Source organism: Macrobrachium nipponense, chromosome 9, assembly GCF_015104395.2.
Source record: "Macrobrachium nipponense isolate FS-2020 chromosome 9, ASM1510439v2, whole genome shotgun sequence".
Taxonomy (NCBI): Eukaryota; Metazoa; Arthropoda; class Malacostraca; order Decapoda; family Palaemonidae; genus Macrobrachium; species Macrobrachium nipponense.
The window spans coordinates 57,873,608-57,900,170 of record NC_061110.1 but is presented as its reverse complement, the minus strand read 5'-3'; the positions used below and the strand labels follow the sequence as shown (position 1 = coordinate 57,900,170).

Here is a 26,563-nt window from a genome sequence, read left to right as displayed (position 1 = left end):
ATTGTTGAACCCACGAATGAGATCGACAACTTCTGAAAAGGAAGACAAAAACTCTTCCGTGTCTCACTCCTCCTGCTCTGGCAACGGAGACCAACGACGAGAAGGATGTGTAGGCTCCTCTAAGGCACCTTCCTCATAATATTAACAGAAGGATCAGCAGCCAAACAGCCCGAAACACTAACTAACCTGTCTGGGCTGGGTACACGCGCCGGCTCCAGCGATGAACCCACTACAACACTAGGAACATCACTACGCACTCCTACATTAGATGACTCTTTGACATGTCCGTGAACAGTCAAGGGTGTGGTAGACGTACGAACGTGAGTTGGAGAGGAATCCCGAACACTTGAGATCGAAGGGGAATCCCCCAGAGTCGAGCTCCTGGAAGCACCAAGGAGAGGGGCAGGCAAACACTTCTGCTGCTCCAACTCTGCACTCACCACCTTCAACCTCTTGATGGGCGCCTTGAGATCATTGCGGTGACGAATAGGCCCTGGAGAAGTAGGAGTGCTTGGATCATGTGCACGAAAAGGGGAGGTTGCAACACGCTCACAATGGGCACGGACAGGGGAGGTTGCAACATGCTCGCGATTTGATGCAGAGGACGAAGCAGCCTCTGCAGATTGCACAAGGGAAGATACACTAACACTCTCCGAAACACCAACACTCTCGAGAACATGGCCGCGTTGTTCCTCCCTCGTAGGTGAAGAAAGAGCAAAGTCCTTAGCCTTCCAACGCTTGATACGCCGACGTGGTGTAGAGGGGGAAGAAGGAGAGGAAGACAGCACTGGTTCCTTACGTGATCTCTTCGCAGGAGGCGGAGACGATGCAACACATTTCCTTCCAGTCCGCCCAGCTCTTAGGCACCACCTGACATAAAGCCTCAGACAGATCGGCAAGAGAAGGCTCCAATGACATGGAAGGGAGATGCAGCGAACTGGGCAGCAGAGATGACGTCACAGCTGAGAGAGGCAGTGCAGAGACGACGATTGGGAGTGACGTCATCGATGGAAGTGACGTCACAAGTGGTGATGATGTCGTAGCTTCCCCTTGGTCTGAAGGGGAAGCAGACGCCACTGGCGAAGGAATACAAAATGACTGATCCTGTGATGTCATTAACGGGGCTGACGCCACAGCTTCCCTCCAACTTGAAGAAGCGGCAACAGTTACTGTCAGAGCATTACAAGATGGCTGACCTCAGCTACCCACGAAGATGAGGCCGGGAGGAGGGGGGAGGGCCTGGCCAGCATGAGGAGGGGGCTAGCGAGCCTCCATAAAGTGTGCCAGCAACCCCTCCAAGGACGGGGGACCACCTAGCCCAAGCATCTTCCAAATTGCCGCCATCTTGGACACCTCTGACTCTGGAATAAAAGAGAATTATGAAACGGGCAATGAACCGGGTAGACGCCAAGAGAGGTCAACCATAACTCCCGCCCAGACGGTTAAGAAAAAGACTGATGTGGTGGCGTAGGTGTGTGGTCTTTGACCACTCTTCACCTGATTTAAGCATGTGTTGCCAGATATCACAAGATTCCTTGCTTTCATCTGCGTTTTAACTGGATCCAGCTAGGCGCTAGAAATTATCCTATTGCTAAGACCGAAGGTTTGTTCGCATATGAACAAATGATAAATAAGTGCAATTAGTGACAAAGAATTATACATACGTATTATATTCTCAACATACAAATACCAATTAATGACATGCATTAAACTCAGATCTTTTAGCCACCCTAATGTCTGAATTCCTTTTATATAGAAATGTCTTTTAGATCTGAAGACTATTGAAAAGAGAAGACAAGTAAGGGTGTAAGGCTTATCAAAGAATTTCCACCTAACTAATTAATTACTTGTTTATCAAACAAAGTATAAATTGTACTCACACATCATACTGCTTTTCCTCATAGAGTGATTTCACAGACTGTATAAGGTGAGCAAGTCCTGTGACCCAAGCATCCCTTTCTTCCTCTGATGAAGCAACAAGATCCAGGGTTTCTCGTCCACCAGGGCCATGAATAACAGAGAAACATTTGTTTTCTTCTAATAAAGGTTCATCAGTGGCTGTAAAATAACTATTCATCAGAGGTATTCTGTAATATATTATCAATGAATCTGTTGTTCCATAAAATAATAATTACTTAACCTAGAATCAGAGAAAATTATAAAACAAAGTGAAAATTTAATTAATTTGTATATTTCTTAGTTAACAAACCTGAGGTCTTAGCATTAACCCTTAAACGCCGAAGCAGTATTTTAAAAATCGTCTCCCATATGCTGGCGGCGCTCGAATGAAAAAAATATAATTATCATATATAAATATTGGGATATATAACACCGCAAAAAAAAAATTCAAATATAATTGTATACAAATCGCACTGTGAGCAAAACAGTTAAAGCTAACGAGTTAATTTGATGTTGTTTTATTGTACACTAAATTGCTGTTATTTTGGAGTATAACACATTGTAAAACGATCAAGGCAACACAGAGAAAATATGATCACAAAATGATGCATGAATTTGTAACGCGCGTACGTAAAAAAAAAGCAGTTTTCAAAAATTCACCATAAATCAAAATATTGTGCTAGAGACTTCCGTTTGTTGCAAAATTAAGGTAATTGATTGAATATTACTAGACTGTAAGTGTTGCAGCTTACAATTGCAGTTTTCGACCATTTCGGTCGAATTAAAGTTGACCGAAGGTCGAATTTTTTATATTTATCGTTATTTATATGAAAATATTTCAAAACTGATAAAAGCTACAACCATAGGTTGTTTTTCGTTGTATTCTACATGAAATTGCGCACATTTTCATATATAAAACTTTATGTAACAGCTAATTTAAAATGGTGCAAACATTATGACAATCGGACGAAAAAATTTATGATTTTTTTGGAAGTTACCACGCGGACGTAAGGAAAAAGATTTTTTTATAAATTCACCATAAATCAAAATATTGTGCTAGAGACTTCCAATTTGTTGCAAAATGAAGGTAAATGATTGAATATTACTAGAATATAAGAGTTTTAGCTTACAATTGCGTTTTTCGACCATTTCAGTAGAGTCAAATTTGACCGAAGGTTGAAATTTTGGCCCTTATCGTTATTTATAAGAAAATATTTCAAAACTGATAAAAGCTACAACAATGAGTTGTTTTTAGTTGTATTCTACAGGAAATTGTGCACATTTTCATATATAATACTCCATGTAATGGCTTATATAAAATGGTGCAAAAATTATGTCAGTGACGAAATAATTTCTGAGATGTGTCGCTGGTACTTTTTAGTGTGAAAAGAAAGAAATTCGCACTTGCGCGCCTAGGTAACGATTGTAAACAAAACAACGCCTTGATCCGTGAGCTCCCAGCATCCCCCAAGGCGGGTGATTCAAAAGTTTTTGCCTAGTAGGCCTATAACTATTTTTCCGTGAATTTAAAAAAAAAAAATTTTATATCGACGTACTATTCCAATCGGCACCCAACAGACAATTTATATCGACGTTTAGTACGTCCAATCGGCGTTAAAGGGTTAAGATAAGTATTCTAGCACCAGCTTAAAACTGGTTAAAAACAATTTTAAAAATTTTATATGCAAGGGGTCTACGGCATCTGGCATCCGATACGTAGCTGAGGTGGAAGCAGGTCAGAGACAACAATTGAACTGCGTGACGCATTTAATCTTTCTTCCAACCCAGGATCATCATCATCATATCTTGTTTCGCCAGTACTAGATCCATTGTTTAGCCGCTTCATTGGTGTTCAAGAGGTCTTGATCTGTGCAGGTGGGTCCCAGTTCACATTGTACTGGATAGCCACACTGGCACTCACTAGTGGGTGTGAGTCCCCATTTATAGGTGTTGCTTCCAGTCTTACCCACTCCATTCCTTGCACTAGTTAATGTTACCCAGTCTTTTCTTGAGAGGGTTGTTCCACTTGGAAGTTGTTCATTTGGGCTCTGGATGGCAGCATTTGGTGGGGATAATGACATAAGAGAGGTGGCTAAAGGTGGGCAGACAATGTTAAGACCCCAGGTTTCTTAGCTATGAAAAAACAAATTACATGATAAAAATTTTGTGATTTGTTAATACGCGGAATAAACCTTCGGTCTTAACATTAGGATAGACTCACGCTTGAAGAGAGGTTGAGAACCCTGAACAGATTGGAGGTTCGGTCTTGGAGAGGAACTCATGACAGGAAAACAAACCCTAGTTCGTAGACAAGGGAGAGCACCAATAGAAGAAGGCGAAGATGAAGATAGTGAAATTATTCTCTTCTTCCACTTCTACTACAAAAGGAGGGCCTCACCACAGTACATGTACGTGTAAAGAAATAGCAAAGAATTCTAAAAAAAAAAACAATGTATGAGATAGCGGGAAACAGGTTGTAGTTCTCATGAAACACAGAGTCGATTGATCAAAACTGTTATCATGAAATCTAGCCATGATGTCACAGTACCATCTGTGATGTCACAGGAGCAGATAACTCTTACAAAAGCAGAAATTACTATGTGTAAGAGTGGGCTTAATCATATATTCAAACAAAATAGTGATGATAAGTTTAGTTCAAATATATGACAAAAGAGGAACCAAAATGAAGAACATCGGATGATGAAACATCGGAAGGGAGACGAGATGCCACAAAAGCAGACAAAGGCTACATTGGAGCAGCCGTCCATCTAAAATTGGTACCCTGAATGACAACATAAACGTTGCATCCGAGTCTGGAAAAGAAGGAGAAAATGGGATTGCCCCCACCGACTCAGGAGGGGAACAACTCCTAAACAGACACTGCATAGATGGTGCTCCCAAGCTCTGACAGGAATACACTACTGTCAGACCTGACTGGGTTCCAAACTCCCACCACAGAACCAACGAGTTGGATGGACAAGGTGCACCAATATGTGAAGTGGCAACACTGGAAGAGCGAAGAGACTGTGGAGGGGCTCCCAGGATCTGCGTGGAACATGCCACAGTCCGACTTCAAGGCGAGCAGCAGAGCTGACAACTGTTGCGCAAGAAGGCGGGGGAAGTCCAGAGGGAAAACAAGGTCTGAAATGTAGGGCCTGAAAAGAGACAAACAATAAGCCTTCCCTCTCAGGAAGGGAAGAAACCTCGCACCCTAAGAGAAGGATAAGAAACATATTTGTATCTAAGGGAAGGGAGTGAGCCATACAATTTGCAACACCCCCGCAAAAAAAATGAGAAAGAGACATGACGGAAAATTGACTGGTCCTGAGCAAATAGTAGGGACCAACACCGTCGTAGAACTTCCACCATTAATATTCATGTTAAGGAAGTGGAGGAAATCTTGCTATGTTAAGTAAGATGAATCCTTGCATGAAACCCTTAGCTGCAACATGAACCAGTAATGTCTAGAATGTCTCAACCCACACAAAACCTGAAAGACTAAAACATTACCATGTTCCCAGAAATTGTGTAGTTTGAAACAAAATATGTCTGAAAAAAAAAAAAAAAAAATTTACATGCACATAGAAGGTGTTTGAGAAATAACAACAAAGATATGAAGGGAGAAAAACTCCATACTTAAACCTACTGTGCATTATGAGTACATATAAATATATGTATCACTGACGACAAAGAAATATAACTTATTGAAATATTCTTCATATAAACACAAATGTTTCAGTATATCCAAATCAATATTTCAGATTACAAACTTGCTTACAAAGGGACAAGATAGTACTGCCTCCTCTCTCCCTGAAGAGGCAACACTATTCCCCACCAAGAGACAGAGCAGCATTTAATACATAAAATCAATGGATGTCAAAGCCTTAGGAATAGGCCTGGAAGAAGGGAAAGCAGAAATGTCCATTAGGGGACGAGGGAATCCTTCCCAAGTTGGAAGCCCTGACTTCCTTATGCTCCTCCTTCTTGTAGAAGCTCTTCCACTGCTCAACAGGCCAGAAATGACATCTACTGCAAGTTGCATGGGGGTCTGTCCTAGAGGAAGTCAGGAAGGACAGACACAGTAACCCTGGAAGTCCAGGACATATATGTTGACGCTAATGGGACTTCTTAGGCTGGTTGGAGGAATCCATGATACAAGCAGAAAGAAATCACGAGCTTAGGACACAAACAAGCTTGGGAGGAAGAGAGCAAAAGTGAACATCCACTCTCCAAGGTGCTTGAGGAAAGACTAAATACTATGTCACAAAATTCAAGCACGGTCTCAGACTCGCCTTCACCTCAGCTATTTATCTGATGCCAGATGCCACAGATCTCTTGCATATACAATTTGATTGTTTTTAACCAGTTTCCAGCTGGTGCCAGAAGATTTATCCTAAAGTTAAGACCGAAGGTTGTTTTGTGTATGAACAATTCATACTTTTTCTCCAAGTTCCTGGACACATAATTTTTTAGCTTAAAATTTTCTGAAAATAATTTAAAATTAAGAGAGGTTGTAAACTTACTTGAATTTTATTGATTGACCCAGTGCAAGCATTTTTCCAATAAAAATACATACTATTTATGTAAGATAAACATACCTCTCTTTATAATTTTTCTTAAATTATAATTTTTCTTATAGTTCAAAGTAATTTGCACACAATAACACACTTATCCACTAGACTCTTTCACACATTGTTTCAATTATCACCTTAGTTGATGTAATGTGCAGGTCAATTAGATCAATCATTTTTCAGTACAGAAGCAATTACATCCCAAAAAATGTAAATCATTAGTACTTGTACCCTATCAGTTTTGCGGTATATGTACCATGAGTGAAAGATGAAGATGAGATATGAAGTTGAAGATGAAGGGGTCCCATCATCCTCCAGAATACCCAAAGGCTACACACAATAACTGGTCCCAGTTAATTCAAATCCAATCAATTCTGAGAGTTGCCTTACACAAACAGTAGTAAAGATAGACTCCCCTCAATTTATGTTTGAAGGCAACAGAAAATACAGATTCACTCTCTTACTTATTCTGTCATCTGTCACATTACTCTAGACTCTCAAATAACTTGCCCTAGCCAACAGGAGACTATGCATTTAGTGATTTGCTTTTCCATTTGCTCTTCAGAGAAATAAAACAAATTATGTTTTTAGAGAATTGCTTTTCCTTTTGCTCTACAGAGGAATAAAGCTTAGTCCTCTGTAGGTAAGACTAATATCCCTCACTTGACAGAGAAGGTCTTCATCATTACCCATCTTAGAAGATAGGAGAGGGATGGTGCATGGTGCTACAGTGAGTTTCTAATGATTTGTTATTTGGGTTATTATTATAAAAATTATGATTTACCAGCTCAATGACTCTTACAGTGCTGGCCTGAGAACGTTCAGGAGGAAATTATTAAAATAAATACACAGATAAATTGCATATCTATAGAGTGGATGAGATGGAATGTTAGTTAAAGAATTATAATAAGTTAATGATAAATGGAGATGATTATGTGATAAATGATATAAAAAAAAAAAATATGAATCAATCTTATAAAAAACTGAATTAGATAAAAACGACGAAAGTCAACTATTTCAATAAAGTAGTATACTACGTATGTTAAATTTTATTGATCAAATCAATCTTTCATAAAAATATCAAAACTCTATGTAATGCAAAAAGGTCTGATTCTGATACTATTTCTGATAATGATTTATGGTCTAAATAGGAATTTCCCCATGTAGAGTCATCATTAAATACTTGTGGGTTAGTCCCGTATGACCTATTCATAATCTTGTTAATATCACTTCAGCGCTCTCTTTATTTTGCATTGATGAACTCCACAAGTTAACATTCTCCCTAATGAACTTCAATTTATTGTTGTCTGGAGTATGTTGGGAGGTAGTCAGGCATTGTGCAGAGAGGCCTTTGTCTATCAGGATTTAAAAACAAGTTGGTGTGAATGGAGAGTCATTTGCATGGAATTAAGGTTATTGATGATAATGGATTCAAAATGAATAGCTATGACGTTTTGTCTCCCTAATGTTTTACATTTATCATGATGATCACTTCAGAACATGTTTTATTTTTTATTAAATCCTGATGTCTCCCTCTAATTAAATTGTTCATATCTTACCAGCTCCTTTCTCTTTGATTTTCTCTGAGTGGGTGCTGACTTTATTAAAAGTGTCAGTTTTCCATCCTTCACGCACTTCTGTGATATCTACGAGAGGTACTGGAGAAATAAGAAAATTTTATTAATTAAGACACTTTATTAAATATTCATAAATAAAAAATAATAAGAAATTGATCATTATCTGTCAGTCGGTTCAATGTTAATAATCTTTCCTATAACCTCAAAATATTCTGCAAATGGTTAGTTGAAGCAAAGAGTGCATCATCATCATCCTACAAACTAAACTACAATTATTTCTAGAAATAACATTAAACATTATAAGTGGCCATTTTTATATTAATCTAAATGGTGAAGATAAGTAATTGTCCTTGCATTGCAAGTAATACTTTCATTTCTTTGTGTTTTCGTTTTCAAATCTTGATCTTCTAACAGGCTGACATATCTAACAAATCTTATTGATTTGCCAAGGCCATAGATCCTTTTTATGGGAGAATGCTGTAAACCTTACATAATTTATGATTTATCAAATAGCTTCTAAAATAGCAAATACCATTAATAGAAAGGTCACAGACCTTCTGTAAAGGTGACTAACAATTTCTTATTAATGGGTCCAGGTCAGAAAAGCCAACTTAGAGATCTTCATAACCCATTCAGATTTTTATAAATTTTAAAATAATGTACATTAAAAAATAAAACAAGATGGATGAAACTAGAAAAATTCAATAAGCATTTTCACTTATTTAATATGATTAGTACTGAATAAGATTATTCACATGACAAATTTTCTTATATCTAAAAATATACTGAATGAGCTTCTCTGAAGAACCACCACTCTTAGTTTATACCCCAAATTTTATGGCAATTTAAATACCGATAACACTTCTGCTAGAAAACGTCAGTTACAAAATCCCTTTATATTTGATAATCAATATTTCATCATTTCAAAGTTCATTAATTTATCACTTAATATTGGTTCATACAATATAGCAAAGATTTACAAAATGGATGCTAAATTACGACAAATTTTTAATACACCCTGTACCTTTAAGCAGTTAGATATCGATAATGATCTCCTGTAATGGTACAAAAATTCTACTCAGGGGTAGGGCTAAAAGACAGTTTTGAGATTTGCCAAGAGGATTCATATTATTATTTTAAGGCACAGAATATGCTGGCATAAACATGGGTAAGTGTGACTAAAGAATCATGTTAAATGATTTCTTACTGCCTGCTCTTTGACGTGAAATTATTTACAGTGATTGTTATACATAATTACAGGCAGTCCCCGACTATCGGCGGACTTGGTTAATGGCAATCCAGTTTTATGGTGCTTGTCTAGCGGCATAAAATCAGCGATTCATGATGCCATAACGTGCTGCGTTTCAGTTATTGGCGCCAATAATAAAGTTATGGCACCATAACATACTTAACAGAGGCGCCATTAACTGGTGTTATCGGCGCCATAAGCGCCATAAATCACTGAGTTTCGGTTAATGGTGGTTTTCGCTTATCAGTACCCCACCAAAAACCAGTGACTGACTGCCTGTGCCACATTTCTATGTGTTTTTCTTTCACATTTTTTATACTACAGCTTTATTATATTTTACTGGTAGGAAGTGCTAACTAATGTTATAACTTAAAGCGGGGCCTTCACCTATACAGCTTCTGTAAGGGTCCTAAATTTTTCTTTGGAGTCTCAGTCCAAATGGAATGCTTTTTCAGTTCTGTATATACCTACATAAACTGGTAAAAATGCATTGAATACTGGAAGTGTTCCTTTATAGTTTTCTTGCTTACACTTTGATACTGAATATGTTGAAGATTATTTTTTTCCAGTTACTACTGTATAATGCAAAATCACCAGATTTCTAATTGATTTATTTGGACATTATTATTATCATCAATACAGACAGTGCAACAATATTCTGCTAGTTCAAAAGCTATGCAAGCTCCTCAAGTTCTATTTCACTTTACCTTCATAAAGCTCAAATGTTCTTTTTTATTTTCTTAAACACCATGCTAATAATAGTATACCATTATTTTCAGTCATTATTATTCAATCTTTATGATTTTTGGATGACAAGAAAATGAAACTTTTAGTACTTCTTAAACTTCAAAACTTTTATAAATAATGAGTAATAAAAGACTAAACAAAAATTATAGTGTCTACATACAAAGTAATGTATACAGTAATTTATAATTATTGAAGAAGTGACATTCTATTAAGTTTAAAGATGCAGCAAATATATTGTACTACCATCACAAAAATAAACTACGTATATATAAAATTACATGCCAAAGTATTGGCCCTGCTATTCATGGACTAGCCTATTCGCAGATTTTTCTATGGACCGCATATACTCATCATTCATGGAAAATTCCCCAATGCGTGTAATTTTCCAGTGAGAAATATTCACAAATTATGGCACTTTCATATAATTTATGTGACTAAAAGCACTTCTTGTGATCAAACTATTAAAAAACTCAGGTATAAGCATTTTTAGAGGATTTTTTGTGTTTTAACTATCAAAATAGGCAGTTCTAGGCATTTAAGTACTTGTGGATTTTAGCTATTCGCAGGGGGGTCTGGTACCCATCCCTCGCGAATAGAGGGTCTACCGTAAAAGCAAAACTACTATATCTAACTTCTACACAACTTCAGTGAAGAGCATTTCACATGGGCAATACATGAGCATAAAAAATGACTATACGTATTACTTAAATCATAAATTTAACTATCTAAAAATTATACTAATGCAAAATAACTGTGGATCTTCTCATACTGCCATCTTGATCAAATTTTTGTGAACTCACTAGCATCTTTATCACCAATGACGTTATATTTAAACTACAGGATCTACACTGTTCTACCCATTTTAATACTTATTTTAACAATGTTCCATTCAACTTTTTAAAAGATGTTCATGCAGTTCCAATAATTTCAATGCTGTTACAGCTCCAAAAAATATTCCACCTACCATTAATAAGAAAAGAAAAAAATAACATGCAACTGAAGAATACCCTTCAGTAAGAAACTTGTATTGAAAAGCTGTCCCTTAAATCTGCCCATCCTCTTTTTCTCTGAAACAGGTTTAAAACAAATTCCATGATAATCCATCCCTGATTTTCACTCAACACCTTCAGAGCTAAATAAAGTTCAGAAATCCAAAGCCATTTTATGCATGCAAATACACTGCAGTTACGTACTGTGTGCAGCAGATAAAAACTGAAATCTTCCAAGAACATCTGGCATTGTCAGAAAATGCTCACCCACTATGAAAGGCAAATAAAGCTAGGCTACAAGCTACAGAGTTTGGTTAGTCATACTAGACCCCAAGCATTAATCAGGAGACAAAGTTGCATTACCTGCGTTTTCTGATCCATCGCTGCCTACACCAGAGGGGCAGCACAAAAAGTTATTAGATTACTTATTTGAATAGTTCTATTCAAAATTACTTAAATCTAATAATCTTAATTCATACATATGTTTTACAATTTCTTATAACATACATAAAAGTTGCTGAAAATTGATTTATATACTTTTTATGATGTTTTGCATGCATCATCATTACAAACTGCTTAAATATTAAAAAAACAAGAAATAAACAGTTTCTTTACATTTCTTTACACAACACAATTAATGAAATTTCCCCTACATTGAAGACACTCCAACCCAATTCTGGCTGTCAAATAAAAAAAAAAAAATAAATAAATGCTGGCTGTCAAATAAAAAATAAATAAATAAAGACAAGTAAATAAAAATATAGTGGCAAAACTCACACATTAATGGATTTGTTTTGATTGGTGCACTGCACACATTTTGACTGTCTTGATGCACTGATGTAGCATGACTTTGGCTAGTAGTACATTATTTTGATTATAGTAAATTTTTTCAGCTCAATAATTTAAAAAACACTAAATTTTGTATCCGTATTGAAATGATTTAAAATGACATATTTTCTAAGACAATTTGTATTTTTCATAGCTACAAACCTGAGGTCTTAACAATAGGATAATTTCTAGCACCTAGCTGAATCCGGTAAAAAAAAGTAGATGAAAGCAAGGAATCTTGTGGTATCTGGCAACGCATGCGTAGATCGGGTGAAGAGTGGTCAAACGCTGAACATCTACACCAGTCTTTCCCAACTCAGGATGACTTAACAAAAAGAGGGGCGGCTAGAGGCGGGCAGTATAACGCTAAGACCTCAGGTTTGTAGCTATAAAAAATACATAGTCTTAGAAAATTTGTCATTTGTTCATACGCGAACAAACCCTCATACTTGGAGGGAGGTATACGACATCCTAGACCAGCTCTCAAAAGAAATAGTTCTTAGAGAGGGACTGAAGCCTGTTGAGAAGCTAGATACACTAAAATCTAACCACTCAGAACCTGAGAGACATACAATGATATATGGGATAACCATTGTATAGGGAACCAAAGAAAAACTGTGACTGTCCAAAAAGCAAACCAGGGCACTAGGGTTTGTAGTACTCCCGACTCCTCCTTGCCCAGGAGCGGAGCATATGCTACTAAATAGTGGGTAAGATATTGAATACTGCACGACCACACTACCAGTATGACTACCTCACTCACCTGTATCAGACCAGTCCAGCAAATGACGTGTCAATTCCTTAAACCGCCCGAAGGAAGAAGGAAAGGTACAAGAGAAAGAAGGAGGCCATAGGCAAGATACAAAGGTGCCCCATTAAGGGCAACTATGAGTTACACAACCTGTTGGGCAGCCACCACACGACCCAGGGAAAATGTGTCCATAGATCTGTAGGCAACATCCTTAAGATAAAAAGAGGTGAACGTGGACTGGCGTAACTAAGAACCAGCACTCAGCACTCTACGTACAGCCAAGTTCTTTTTGAAAGCCAGAGAGGGACCAATACCCCTAACGTCATGTGCTCTAGCCTGCACAGACGTGGCGATGGAATCATCAAGAGTCAAGTATGCCTGTCTGATGACTTCCCATATCCAAAAAGAGATAGTATTCTTAGACACCTCTTTCTTCGTACAGCCTGTACTGACAAAGAGCCTACGGCAGCCTGGTCTAAGCTGCCGAGTCCTTTTAAGATAGTAACGCAGGGCCCAGACAGGGCACAACAAAAGCTCTTGAGCATCACCACCCACAAAGTCAGTCAGTGAGGGAATGGAGAACGAAGCGAACCTGTCATCATGCACCAAAGGATTTTGGGTCTTGGCCACGAAATCCGGAACAAATTCGAAAGACACTGACTTCCAACCCCTGGTGCTTCACCTCATAACTCAGACTGTGGAGCTCTCCTACCCTTTAGGAGGATGCCAAAGCCAAAAGGAAAACTGTCTTGAGTGTCAGGTTCCTATCAGATGAGCGGCGCAAGGGCTCATATGGGGTCTAGTCAAGCTCTCAAGCACCCAGGAAACATCCCACGTTAGGGGGCTTGAGCTCTCTAAGAGAAAACAACTGCTCAAAGCCCTTAACTAGCAGGGAAAGTTCCCAGGAAGAGGAGACGTTGATACCCTTCAGGCGTAACACCAAACTCAGAGTCGCCCTGTAGCCTCTAATAGCAGACACAGACAAACGTTTCTCATCTCTGAGGAAGATTAAAAAGTCTGCTATTCGCCGAATAGAGGTCGCGAGTGGAGAAAAACCCCGTTTACGACACCAATCACAGTAGCTCGCCCATTTGCCTTGGTAAACAGCGGAGGTTGACTTTCTAAGACTGCTGGACATGTGCCCAGCTGACTTCTGAGAAAAGCCTCTCTCTCGGAGGAGATAGTTGATAGCCTTCATGAAGAGACAGGGATTCTACTGACTGGTGGAACCTTTCCGCATGGGGCTGACACAGGAGATGCCGCCAAGGCAGAATCTCCCTCGGAATCTCTGACAACAACGATAGCAGATCTGGAAACCTTTCCGCCTGAGGCCACAGAGGGGCCACCAGAGTCATTCTGAGACCCTGTGAACCCAATGCCTGTTCACAACCTGACGGATCAAACAAAACGGAGGGAAGGCATACACCTCCAGGTTGTCCCAGGGATGTTGGAATGCGTCTTCTGCCAATGCCAAGGGATCTGGGACCACTGAACAGAACACTTCCAGCTTCCTGTTGTAATGTGTCACGAAAAGGTCCAGCATGGGTCTCCCCCAAATCTGGAAAAGCCTGTCCACCACCACTTGATGAAGGGACCACTCTGTGCCTAAGATCTGATCCCGGCGACTGAGTTTGTCTGCGACCACGTTCCGTTTCCCTGGGATATACCTGGCTGAAAGCTCTACCGAATTGCTGATTGCCCACTGGTGAAGCTCGATGGTCAAGGCATGAAGCTGCTGAGAAACTAGGCCTCCCTGTTTGTTCACGTAGGCTACCACTGTGGTGTTGTCCAACATGAGAACGACAGTGACCCTCTACCATCCCCCGAAACTCCTTCAGACCCAGGAAGCCGCCTTCAACTCCAAGACGTTGATATGCTGCTGCTTGTCCTCTAAACCCCAAACGCCTGAAGCGATGAGGCCGCCTAAGTGCGCGCCCCAACCTGCGAGGGAGGCGTCCGAGAACAAAAGGAAGTCCGGAGGGAGAGAGCGCAGAGGGACGCCCTTCAATAGATTCTGGTCGTCCAGCCACAAATGAAGGTCTTCTCTCACTTTCAAAAACAGTGGGACCATAAAAAGGGGAGAGTTCCCCGCCGCAGACCAGAATTCTCCCAGTCTCCATTGCAGAGGCTGAAGATGAAGACGCCCATGAGGACCAGCTTCTACAAGGAAGACAACACTCCCAGAAGAACCTGCCACTGATGAGCAGACTGATGCAACTTTGAGAGGAAGTTGCGCGCCACAGCCCAACTTCTCCAATCTCTGATCCGACGGGAAAACTCTCGCCACTGTCGTATCGATGACCATGCCCAGGTAGAGAATCCTTTGAGTGGGTACGAGGTTCGACTTTTCCTGGTTGACTAAAATGCCCAGGTCCAGGCAGAACCGAAGAAGACGATCCCTGTCTTGCAGCAGCTTTTCCCTGGAAGCTGCCAAGACCAACCAATCATCGAGGTACCTCAGCAAACGGATCCCCTGAGTATGGGCCCAACTTGACACGAGAGAGAAGACCCTTGTGAACACTTGAGGGGCTGTGGTCAACCCGAAGCACAAGACTTTGAACTCGTAGGGTTAGTAGGCAAACAGTCTGAAATCCCTACTAGCCTATCTGGGCTGGGTCCAAGCGTCAGCCTCCGAGACGGACCCACTGAAACATTAGGCACATCACTTACCTCAACAGGTGACTCCAGACGGCCATGAACGGACACGGGCGTAGCGGCCGTATGTACGTGAGATGGGGGGAAACTCAAGCACTCGAGATTGACGGAGAATCCCTTATAGTGGAAGACTTGGAAGCAAGCAAACACTCCGGCTGCACCACCTCCGTGCTTACTTCCTTCGACCTCTTGACAGGCGCCTTCAGGTCTTTACGGCGACGAATAGGCCTAGGAGAAGAAGGGCCACTACCATCACGTGCACGGACGGGGGAGGTTGCCACACGCTCGCGATGTGCGAGGAAGGGTTGGGGGGGTGGGGTGGTTGCACGTACGAGGTTCAGCGACGAAGCAACCCCTGCAGAACACACATCACTAACACTGCCCGAAACCACAGCACTCTCGGGAACACGTCCGTGCTGTTCCTCCCTCGACGGCGAAGGAAGGGCAAGGTCCATAGCCTTCCAATGCTTAACACGCCCACGAGGCGTAGAGGGGGAAGAGGGAGAGGGAGACAGCACCAGCTTCTTATACGCACTTTTCTCGGAAGGCGGGGACGAAGCAACGCATTTCCTACCAGTCCTCCCAACCGATAAGGCAGCCAACTTCACATCTAAAACAGAGTCCAGCTTCTGAAGCACCGCCTGGCATATGAGCTCAGACTAATGTGCCAGAGAAGGCTCCAAAGACAAGGAAGGGAGATGTTTCGAACTGGGCGGCACAGATGACGTCACGTCTAAGAGAGGTGGCTCGGAGGCGACTGGAAGATACGTCATCGATGAGAGTGACATCACAAGCGGCGGTGACGTCACGACCTCCCCTCTGAGCGAGGAGGAAAGAGACACCACTGGCAGAGGAATACACAAAGATGGGCCCCGTGACGACAACAACGGGGCTGATGCCGCAGCATCACTTCGAGACAAGGTGGCGGCAGCCGGCGGAGCAATACAAGATGGCCGACTGCTCCCTCCCGTGGAGACGAGGCCTGGAGGAGGGGGGGGAGATGGCCTGGCTGGACTGGGGAGGGGGGGTGCGAGCCTTCTTAAAATGCGCTAGCAACCCCCTAAGGACGGGGTACCCCCTAGCCCAAGCGTCTTCAAAATCACCGCCATTTTGGACACCTCTGACGAGACTCTGACTCTGGAAGCGAAGAGAAAGATGAAAAAACCTCACCCTTCTAGGGAACCAAAAAAACTCCCGAAGAAGAGGGGGCTACATTACAAATAATACCCTGGCACCTCCCGATACTTCCATCGACGAATCAATGGAAGAAAAGGAAGAAGCAGGGGCAACGCTACTAAGGGGGTTGACTACTGCGGAAGACGAAACATCGGGAATAGGAGTAAAGCCCTCCCAAGAAGGAAGAGTGGAGACTCTCCGATGTTCCCTCTTACCATAAAACTTCCTCCACTGCTCCAAAGGCCATGCCCGGCATTCCGTACAAGGATTCGTAATCGTGCAAAAATTGGAACGGCACCTACTGCAAGTGATGTGAGGGTCCTTCACTGACGAAGCCAAGAAACGGGAACAAGGAAATCCAGGAATTCCGGGGCACCAACGTTGACGTTGAGAAGGAGCAGAAGAAGCCACAATATTAGGCAAAAACACACACAAACAAATAAAAGGAACAAAACGGGCCAAAACCGGGAAAAGGCCAAGAGAGGAAAAAACCCACTCTCGTCCCAAGGCGGTAAAAGAAAAGACTGGCATAGATGTTCGGCGTTTGACCATTCTTCACCCGATCTACGCATGCGTTGCCAGATATCACAAGATTCCTACGCATGCGTTGCCAGATATCACAAGATTCCTTGCTTTCATCTACTTTTTTACTGGATCCAGCTAGGCGCTAGAAATGATCCTATTGTTAAGACCGAGGGTTTGTTCGCGTATGAACAATTAGTTTTTTTTCTAAAGTTAACAAAACAATGAACAGAAAATCATAAACAGATTACAAAGTACACATGCAGTACACACTGCAAGGATAGCCTTCCTCAGGGGTTAGGGTAGACTGATAAGTGTAACCTTTGGCCTGTAGAACACAGCAAATTTCTGAGACCAGTTTTAGGGGGAGGGGAAAAAAAAAGTGCCTTCAATGCGAGGAAATACAGTAATTTTACTAAAGAAATCATTTGTGAGGACACATTTTTTCAGAATATAAAATAACTAAATACAAGTACAAACAAAACGGTTGTCAAAAAATATTTATAACCTAAAAAAAAAAAAATCCAAAGCAATCAAGTTTAGACATACATTATGCAAAGTTCATGTTAATGTTGTAGCTTTATTTATCAAATGGAATAACTACAATTGTCACAGAAATAATGAAATGAACCCTTTATGAGGAAACAAGAGCCCTTTAGTATAAAAAAAAAAAAAAGTTTTAACAAGAATTAACATAACCACAAGTTAAGAAATAAGTTCTGCACTGTTCAAGAATCCATATGGTGAATCTCATTATTAAAAAAAAAAAAATAAAAAATTAAAATTATTCAGAATGGGCATACTTTTATATGGAACATGGCAAAAAGGCCAATGGAATCCTAATCAAACTTCAGTAGAATAAAATGCCTGTAAGTGGGAAAAAATTTACAAGAGTTAAGAGATAAACATATAATACTGATGAACATAGCACTAACAAATATACCAACACCTACCATAGTAAACATAATTTACTTGTCCAAAATTTACACCAAAGGAAATGGATCTTAAAAATACCATTATAATTTCTTCAAACCTAGAAGTGTCAACACTGAACGGTATGCTCTAAAACTGCATGTCTCACTCAGGGTCTACACAAGCATGCAGTGGAAGTCTAATCCCTAACACTTAAATTCAGAGTTTGGAATATTAACTACTAATCTGATACTGATAATATGTTTTGATACAGTTTGCATACTGTTACTATTATTCCTATAAAGTAAATCACTGGCCTACTTAACACAGCATACTGGAATCCTTTAACTGTCAAATATATTTTACTTTATTCACACTCAAATACCCGTTTAAATAATACACATGAACTGCACTACGGTGATTCTTTTTATACACTGCCCAATACTACCTGCAGCATGTACCAATCACTTCCGAGGTTTTCCTTAAACTTTCACTGAGGTACAAATGCAACTTTCACTGAGGTACAAATGCAAACTTTCACTGAGGTACAAATGCAACAAGCAAATATCAGGAACAGCACAATTATAATCAGGTAACTACACATTATAATTAAGCATGTAAAAAAAGTTCCGTACTTTAAAATATTACAACTAGAAAAGCTGCTGCTGTGTTAATGATATACAGTACACTACACTGCTATAAAATTAATTCACCTTCATAAACAGTAACCACTGATATGTCGACTGGGAATAAAAATAAAAGAAAAGAAAATGATACCAAAGAAATTAATACACAGTATCTGCAAATATTTCAAAAGTTAATAAACTCTCAATTCAACATAAAATCATTTCTCTCAAAACTACTTTGTCCCAAAATACCTACCTTGGCAGCAAGTCTACAAACTTATTATAATATAATGAGCAGAGGGAAATTTTTTATAACAAACGGAAAAGGTAAATTATCAGTAAATTAATAGTTTTAAATAGTTACCTAAATTATTTTCTGATACTAGATTTCATTATCAAAGTTATACTACGTATATGTAAATACAAAAAAATACTCATTTTAGTTTATTAAGGGTACTATACACACTCATAAACATGTCATAAACAACTAAAATACTATGCCATACAATCATTAGTATTACTGCAGTTACCTCAGAACACATTTTTGAAACATCATGTCTGGACAGTGATAACTTATGACAGACAACATAAAAGGTATAAGTTACTCTTTAATCAACTGGATAGTCTCTACGTAGTCTATAACTCAATGAGCCAAGCAAAGAAATCTTTGTGTAACTAAACAGATGAATACCAAGATATATATCAAGAAGTCATAAACTAATAACACTCTCCAATTACTATGGACATTCTGATTCAAACATACTTACGTTATACCCATAAAGAAATCTCAAATTCTCTTACATATTAGCCTCCAAAATATATTAAAAATTTGTTTCTTTCCTACAGCTAAGAATTTTGTCTAATCTTCCTTCTGATTCAGTATTTAAGGAAGCTTAGGGTAAATCACAACTCCTATTCATTGGACCAGACTTCCACAACACTAGACACAAACTTCCAATTTGTTTAATTTCTTGCCAACCACATCAGTTCTACGGTTCTACACTTTTTTTCTTTTCCAGTCATTACTTATTCCGTCCACATATCAATCTCATCCTCCTTCCCTGTATTTTTTCTCCAGTATTAACATCTGACCAAAAGCTGACGTCTTTTAATTTTGAAAATTCTCCTCACTGTGTCCTTTCTTTCTAAAATGTTCTCATGTGTTTTAGTGTCAAAGTATGACCTCGGAACACAATGGACATTCAATTATGCTTTGAACTTTGTTTTACAATGTCCTGCATCTTAAGTTTTCATTATTTTTGTTGTCCTTTTGATGAATACAGTGTAATTCCAAGCTTGTAATTTATTCTTCAAATACTTGAAACCATTTTGAAAAGCTCATTTCCCTATGCTTTGCATCTGAAGATTTCATTTGCAACCCTGTGCCCTATGGATTCAGATATGCATTAACCATTTATTTCCTTTCATGATCCTGTTCTCCTGTTAACAGATGTACAGTACTCTTGTTCCTCAGATTTTTACTTAGCAAATCTGACAAAAAACTGAATTTTGCAAGCACTATTTAGTTCTGCTGGTTGTCAGCATTGTACGATGGAACCACCACTGAATAAGAGAATTACCATTCAGATCATTCAAATATGTTCATTCTTTTGCTATGTTGTCTTATTCAAGCTTACAATATCACACTTTTAACACAGTTCAGTACAGTTGCATTATTCATGATGTGACAAAGACCATATAAAGCATGTTCAATTATCAAAGTTTCTAGGTAAGGCTTCATATATATACATACATCCTCCTTAAAGAGGATTTTAATTTCCTTGCAGTTATGGTTGCAACTAGGTTGTTGAAACCTCCTGTCTTATGAGCCACGCTAGTGGTGGTTGAGCCCTGTCCAGGCCATTAATGGTAGTTTGTGTTCCACTGTTCATAGAGGAGGATTTCCAGGCCAAATCAGAAAAGGAATCTAGCTGCTTAAGTGACTTCTGCCTCTGCTTCAGAATCTTCAATCTCCAAGTTAGCAACAATACTGTCACACATCATGTGTATGGATATTGGTTTTTAGCTGAAGTCCACCCTCAGCCTTCGATTGTTCTGCCTAATTCTTCTTCACCTGTATCTTTTGCCCAGGCAATTTTTGTTGATCAACCAACTGTGTGGAACATCAATCCTCACCTCCCTTGCCTGCTGCTTGGCCTATACCAATTATACCCACTTCAAGCCTGCCTCAACCAATGACAATTTTGATTCCAGCCAGTGCCACCTTCCACTTGCAAAATGGGGAAATTTTTAACAAGTCCTCTGGACCTATTACCCTAAAGCTTTCAGAGGTAAAGGATTTGTAAAATCTCAGCTTCATCCTGCTTCATTCCCAAGGCGGACTACTAAACAGAGATTTTCACTGATTAAGAAAGCCTTGGTAATGCAGCAACTATTGCAGAGTCATATCAACAGGAGAAAATAACCAAGCAACCAACATCTCAATTCTCCTTCCCCCTCTTCTCCTCCTGCATCATCACCATGAACAAACAGTTCTTCAGCTGTACTCAGTGAAAGTTAAAAAATATCTGATCCCCCTTAGTATTAGTCCTAACTTCATTGTTATCCTTTTTCATTCTTACTTTTATCATCATATCCTGGTTTGGATCTGTTATTTAACCTTTGAAGCTATCAAGCTCTCTATTGGTCCCTCCATTGTTCCAACATCCTCAATTCATGTTCACTTCTCATACAGAAGGTTTTAAAAATACAGTCTCCATAGTTCCAGTATCTATATATTTTCATTTTAGTTTATCAACTCTTACATTTTATATACATTACCCCTTCACATCTTTCCAGAGACAATTTGTTATCTAAAATATTTTCTCTTTTCCCTCTGCTGTATTCACATTCTCCCTTTCCTCTCAACTCCTCCTCTTTGTCCTTGCCATATACAGTTTAGCCTCCCTCCTCTTTTCCTTCTATACATCTCTATCCTCTTCTCTGTCTGCACTCTGACAGTGCTTGAAAGCTCTCTTTTTCTTTTCAGTTGTCCTCTGTACACCTTCATTCCACCACCAAGTTCTTCCTTTTCTGCAACCATTCCACAGTGCCATGCCACAGTATTGCTGATGCTAATTGTGAGCCTTCTTTAGGCAGTTTCCATTAACCATTTTTTTATCTTTTTGATCTTTTGGCTGACTTTTTTTTCACTCACTATGAAATTAGCTCAAATAAATCTATATTGCACTAGACAATCTTCACCTTGTGTAACTTATTGCAGTAGACAATCTTCACCTTGTGTAACTACTTTAATAAGGAATCACTCAAACTTTTCAACATAATATTACATACATAATCTGTTTTAACTTCCCCACAATTATTACAGTGATTCTATTTTGCTTTATTTGTCAGTATGTACAATGAACAGCATTTTGCTTTGACCACTGAGCATTTCCCACCACTGGGGTTTTGTCAGTTCACCCCTGCAGCACTTGATATTCATGATGTTAGGCTGAACTAAGACTAGACCTGGGTCAAAGTTGTACAGCTTAAGTAGTCTCTTGATATGGCATATTTGAGATGAATACACTTTAGACAAAACATCCTAGATTCCACAAGAATATTATATTTGAGTGAAAGATACAAAGATCACTCAAAATACTGTATCTCTATTTCTGTGCAAATGTACATCTAATATTGATAGTAGAGTGTACAGTGCTATGTTCCTTTTTTCAAATTGTATGTAATAAAACATTACGGTAAATAATTTTTTATAATATATTAGCAAGCTCCTTAGGATTTCTCAAGAAATATTGAAAAAAGCAATGAAGTCAAGTATAACAACCTACTAGTACTATTGCAAATGCAGAAAATCCTCCTAATTCCTCCAACAAATCCTATACTATATCATATCATGTCCTTTTTTGTTTTACAGTAACATGTCATTGTTATGAAAGCTGGTCGACAAATAAAGATTGAACATATTAATAAAATATATGTCACTGACACCTACAAAGTAATGGAAAGAAAATATTGAGAAACAAAAGCATATGAAATGTTCTTACTTGAACCCCCTCCAGGAGACCACCACTTCTTGGACTCCCCCACAAGGCACATGTTGTCAATGTCGACCTTGTAGTGGCGTTGAAACCACTTGTTTACACCACGAACTTTCCATAGTGCACTTCCCTCATGGATTTTCTGGACAACGTCTTCCATGCTGATGTTTCTAACCAATACCTCTGTGAAAGAAATACAACAAAGCTAAGAAAGGATAACAGATAAAGAAACGTGTATGGATTAATGAAAAGAAATAAAAATGAAAACTTGAAATTTTATGACCATTTTGATGCAATGACACTGGTAGACACCACAACAACATAAATAAGCATAATCTTAATGTTTACCGAGTGAAAAAAAATATCCTGACCGAGTGAAAAAAAATCCTGTAACTGTTAAAAGAATCAATTTTAGCAAAGCGAGGAAATCATTTACATTTGCATCCATAATTACGAAATAAATTTTAACAGCATCCCATGGATCTAATGATGTGACTCAGTGGTCTGAATAACTTACTTCATCAAAATAACATTGCTATATAATATCAAGTTTAGCATATACTTAAATATTCTATACGTATCTGAAATTAGGCCTATTACAATTCATACTATTTCTTTACAAAAACTACATTATGTGAAGCGATAGGATAACTTCTTGTAAATGGAGCTAATGAATAATAAACCTTCCAAACGTCTAATGAAAGACATTAAATGTTTAACAATAAGTTTGTCAAAGTACTACAACATACTAGGGACAATATTCACTATATTAATTATTTACACCTGACTTCAGTCACTCCAATCTACAAAACAGACAATTTTACATTATCTTCATCAAAGTTATGAAGGTGACATGTTCTGAACAGCATTATTTCATTGTGAATATAAGAACAAACCACAGATCAAGGGGGTTAAACTATGCATATGTAGGAAATTTTTTTGAGTGAGTGCTTTAGCATTAGCTCACATATCAATACCCTTATGGATTAAACCAATAACTTTCTACTGAACCAAGTTTCAAAAATCAATTTTTCTACTAGTCCAGACAGGTACAGTGGAGGATACAAACAGAAAATATACACTACAAGATATGTTTAGTACATGAAGTTAATGTAAACATGAATTACAAGTCTTCAACAACAACAACGATAATTAGTTGACAAATTTATTTCTTATGTTACATTTATATAGCACTGATGGGCAAATTATGATATTGGTAATTTTTACAGATGACATACGGTATGGGGAAAATTATTTATGGGATATTTACAGATCATAACCACTCAATAAAGTCATATTTCTCCCACAGCTCCAAATTCCACCCATTTTCTTAGCAATTGCACGTCCATTTGAATTCACATGAACATATTTGAGCACCTGTGCTCCAACCATGCAATAATGGTGTGGGGCAATTTCATCCAGTGAAGTGACAAATGACAATTTCATATTGTAATTCCTCCAAACCAAGAAATCCTGCTTAGTATAACTAGTGCAAAATAAAAACCAATTTTCACATTAAACCTTATTTTCCATTTTCATATGGTTCTGTTTTGAGGTACAGGCTCACTTTTCAATCTTATCTTCCCATTTACCTAACCTCCAGTAAGGATAGGGTGACTGTGTTCAGAAATACTGCTTTCAATTTTAATATAAAAATAGTATTATTTCTATCAAAGATGATTGATTTGAAAGGAACTAGTGAGTGCCTCTTATCTGATATATAGATGATCTATCTGGCAGCTCCTTGCCTCCAGTCAAGGAATGACATCAATAATAGACCTTGTAGCAAATGCAATGCTCAAAGGTACCATTGAGAGACTTGTTCTATGGTATAGCAAGCCTGGTGATCTCATTCCAAATATTAAGTTATACAACTTTGGGACAGACCAGATCTAACTGAAAATACTTAAGTACACTCCTATATACTTATAGGTTAACATGTAACTATATTTTTCCCCGTCATTTCAAGAGGGAAAGGATATCATTATTCACAGGAACACTGTGATTTGCTACACTGAAAAATATGAAATGATTATTCAAATATAGTACATCAGTAGTACTAGTAATGTGCTTGTTTGCAGTGTCATATGGCTTATGATGAATCAGTTTTACAGATACAGTGGACCCTCGTATTTGTGCTCTCAACATTCATGGACTTCTTTATGGACTATACTATACAGTCATTATTCGCAGGAAATTCATGTATTTGCAGTATTTTTCTATGTGAAATATCCACAAATCACTGTATTTTCATATAAATTTTATGATTAAATGCACTTTTTGCGATAAAACTATTTAAAAAACCAGGTATAAGTATTTTTAGTAGGTTTTCCTAGAGTCTGAAATAGCAAAATAGGCAGTTCTAAATATTTGTATAGGGGTTCTAAGTAATCACAGATTCTAGCTATTTGTGGAGGGTCTAGAATGCATCCCTGCAAATATTGGGGGTCCATTGTAATCCTACAGTTTTGGGGTCCAAAATCACTGCATTGCATTAGTCAATATCAGCACATAGATTCATAAAATATATACTGAATCATGGAAAACTATGAAATTGAGCAGTTTATCTACTTACAGAAGCAAATTGTAAAAAACAAAGGGAATAAAAGGGGAGGGTAAATAAATAAAAACATGTCTTTGTAGGGGTTAGCTACTGACCCATAGAATTAAGTAGAAATCATAAATCTCTGCTTGTGGGAAAAAAAAAAAAAAAAAAAAAAAAAAAAAAAAAAAAAAAAAAAAAAAAAAAAAAAAAAAAAAAAGAGGAATCATAAATCTCTGCATCTGTACATCATCTGCGGATGAACTTCTCATTTTTTTATTTACTAAAAAGTGGGTGCTGAAGAGCACAATCACAGCTGCACATATCCTACTACACTACTCGCAGAAGGTGCAGAGCTTTATTCTCTTTGGTTTTTTACATTCCTTACTTCTGTAACCAGATAAACTGCTCATAGCCTTCTGTTTACAAATCTTTCGAAAGAAAATAAAAAGAGAAAACTAAAACACGCAAGGTTTAAGGGAGCAGTGAAATTGGACCCCTAAACTGTAGATTACCTATATATATATATTATACCGTATATATATTTATATTATATATATATATATAGATATATATATATATATATATATATATACTGTATATATATATAAATTTAATACCATATATATTATTAACTCCTATTACTTTACCCTTTTGCTTAAGGGTGTTCTGTTTGCAGAGGATAGCCTATTTGCTCAAGCTCATATTCATTGATTTTATTAGACATTTAGATTTCATGCCAAGCACTGGGGCAACTAAGGTCATTCAGCACTGAAATAGAAATTGACGGAAATAGGTTTGAAAGGTGTAACAGGAGGAAAACCTTGCAGTTACAATATGAATCAATTGTTAAGAGAGGGTGGACAATAAGATGGAGGAAAGCAAAGAACCTAAAGTAATGGCAGAACTAACCCCCTGAGGGTTGCTCAAGCTGATACCCCTTCATCTTGTCCCCTTTTAATTTATGCTTAATATCTATGGTTGACAGCAGCAATAATAACAATAGCAATAATAATATAGAGGTTAACTCTGTTATGAATAACCTTAAAGCAAACTCATCTTTGGCTAGCCTACCGTAGCCTGGCCAACTGAGTAAGCCTTTCTTGCTTTAGTAGTTTAGTACCACGGTCCAGATATCTGGACCGTGTTTAGTACCAACATTTTTCCAACGGTTCCGATAGTTTCCAACAAATGCAAGGCCCTGACTTCTGCACTACCACGGGAAGGGTAGATTTCAACATTCATGAAGATACCTTGGTTTTAGTGTTAAGGTAGTTTCCTTTGTAAATCCCACAGCAGCTAGCTACTGCTACTTAGTACTAGCCTATCTATCTACTTCCTGGACGAACCAACCTCACCCCCGCCGCCCCCCCCCCCCAAAAAAAAAAAGTCCCAACACACAAAAAAGAAAAAAAAAATTGTCGTCTTAGTTGCAACTACCAAAATCTTTTTCAATCACGCCAATCCCCATTCTAAACGAAGGTCACATGGGAAAGATAATACAGTATGTAGTAGTAG

At 38.5% G+C, this 26,563-nt stretch overlaps 1 protein-coding gene across 8 annotated transcripts in view; it reads right to left on the bottom strand.

Moving 5' to 3' along the window:
* The window catches only part of LOC135217861 (1-phosphatidylinositol 4,5-bisphosphate phosphodiesterase delta-4-like), a 329,361-nt gene that overhangs the window by 170,970 nt on the left and 131,828 nt on the right, over positions 1-26,563 (bottom strand). For 7 of the 8 annotated variants that reach the window (XM_064253878.1, XM_064253877.1, XM_064253874.1 and 4 more), the window contains 4 exons: positions 22,510-22,686; positions 11,396-11,419; positions 8,030-8,128; positions 1,881-2,058 (listed from right to left, as the gene is read on the bottom strand). In XM_064253878.1, the coding sequence (XP_064109948.1) occupies positions 1,881-2,058; positions 8,030-8,128; positions 11,396-11,419; positions 22,510-22,686 (478 nt within the window). The remainder of the gene's footprint in view (positions 1-1,880; positions 2,059-8,029; positions 8,129-11,395; positions 11,420-22,509; positions 22,687-26,563) is intronic. The other variant, XM_064253875.1, reaches the window with a different exon arrangement.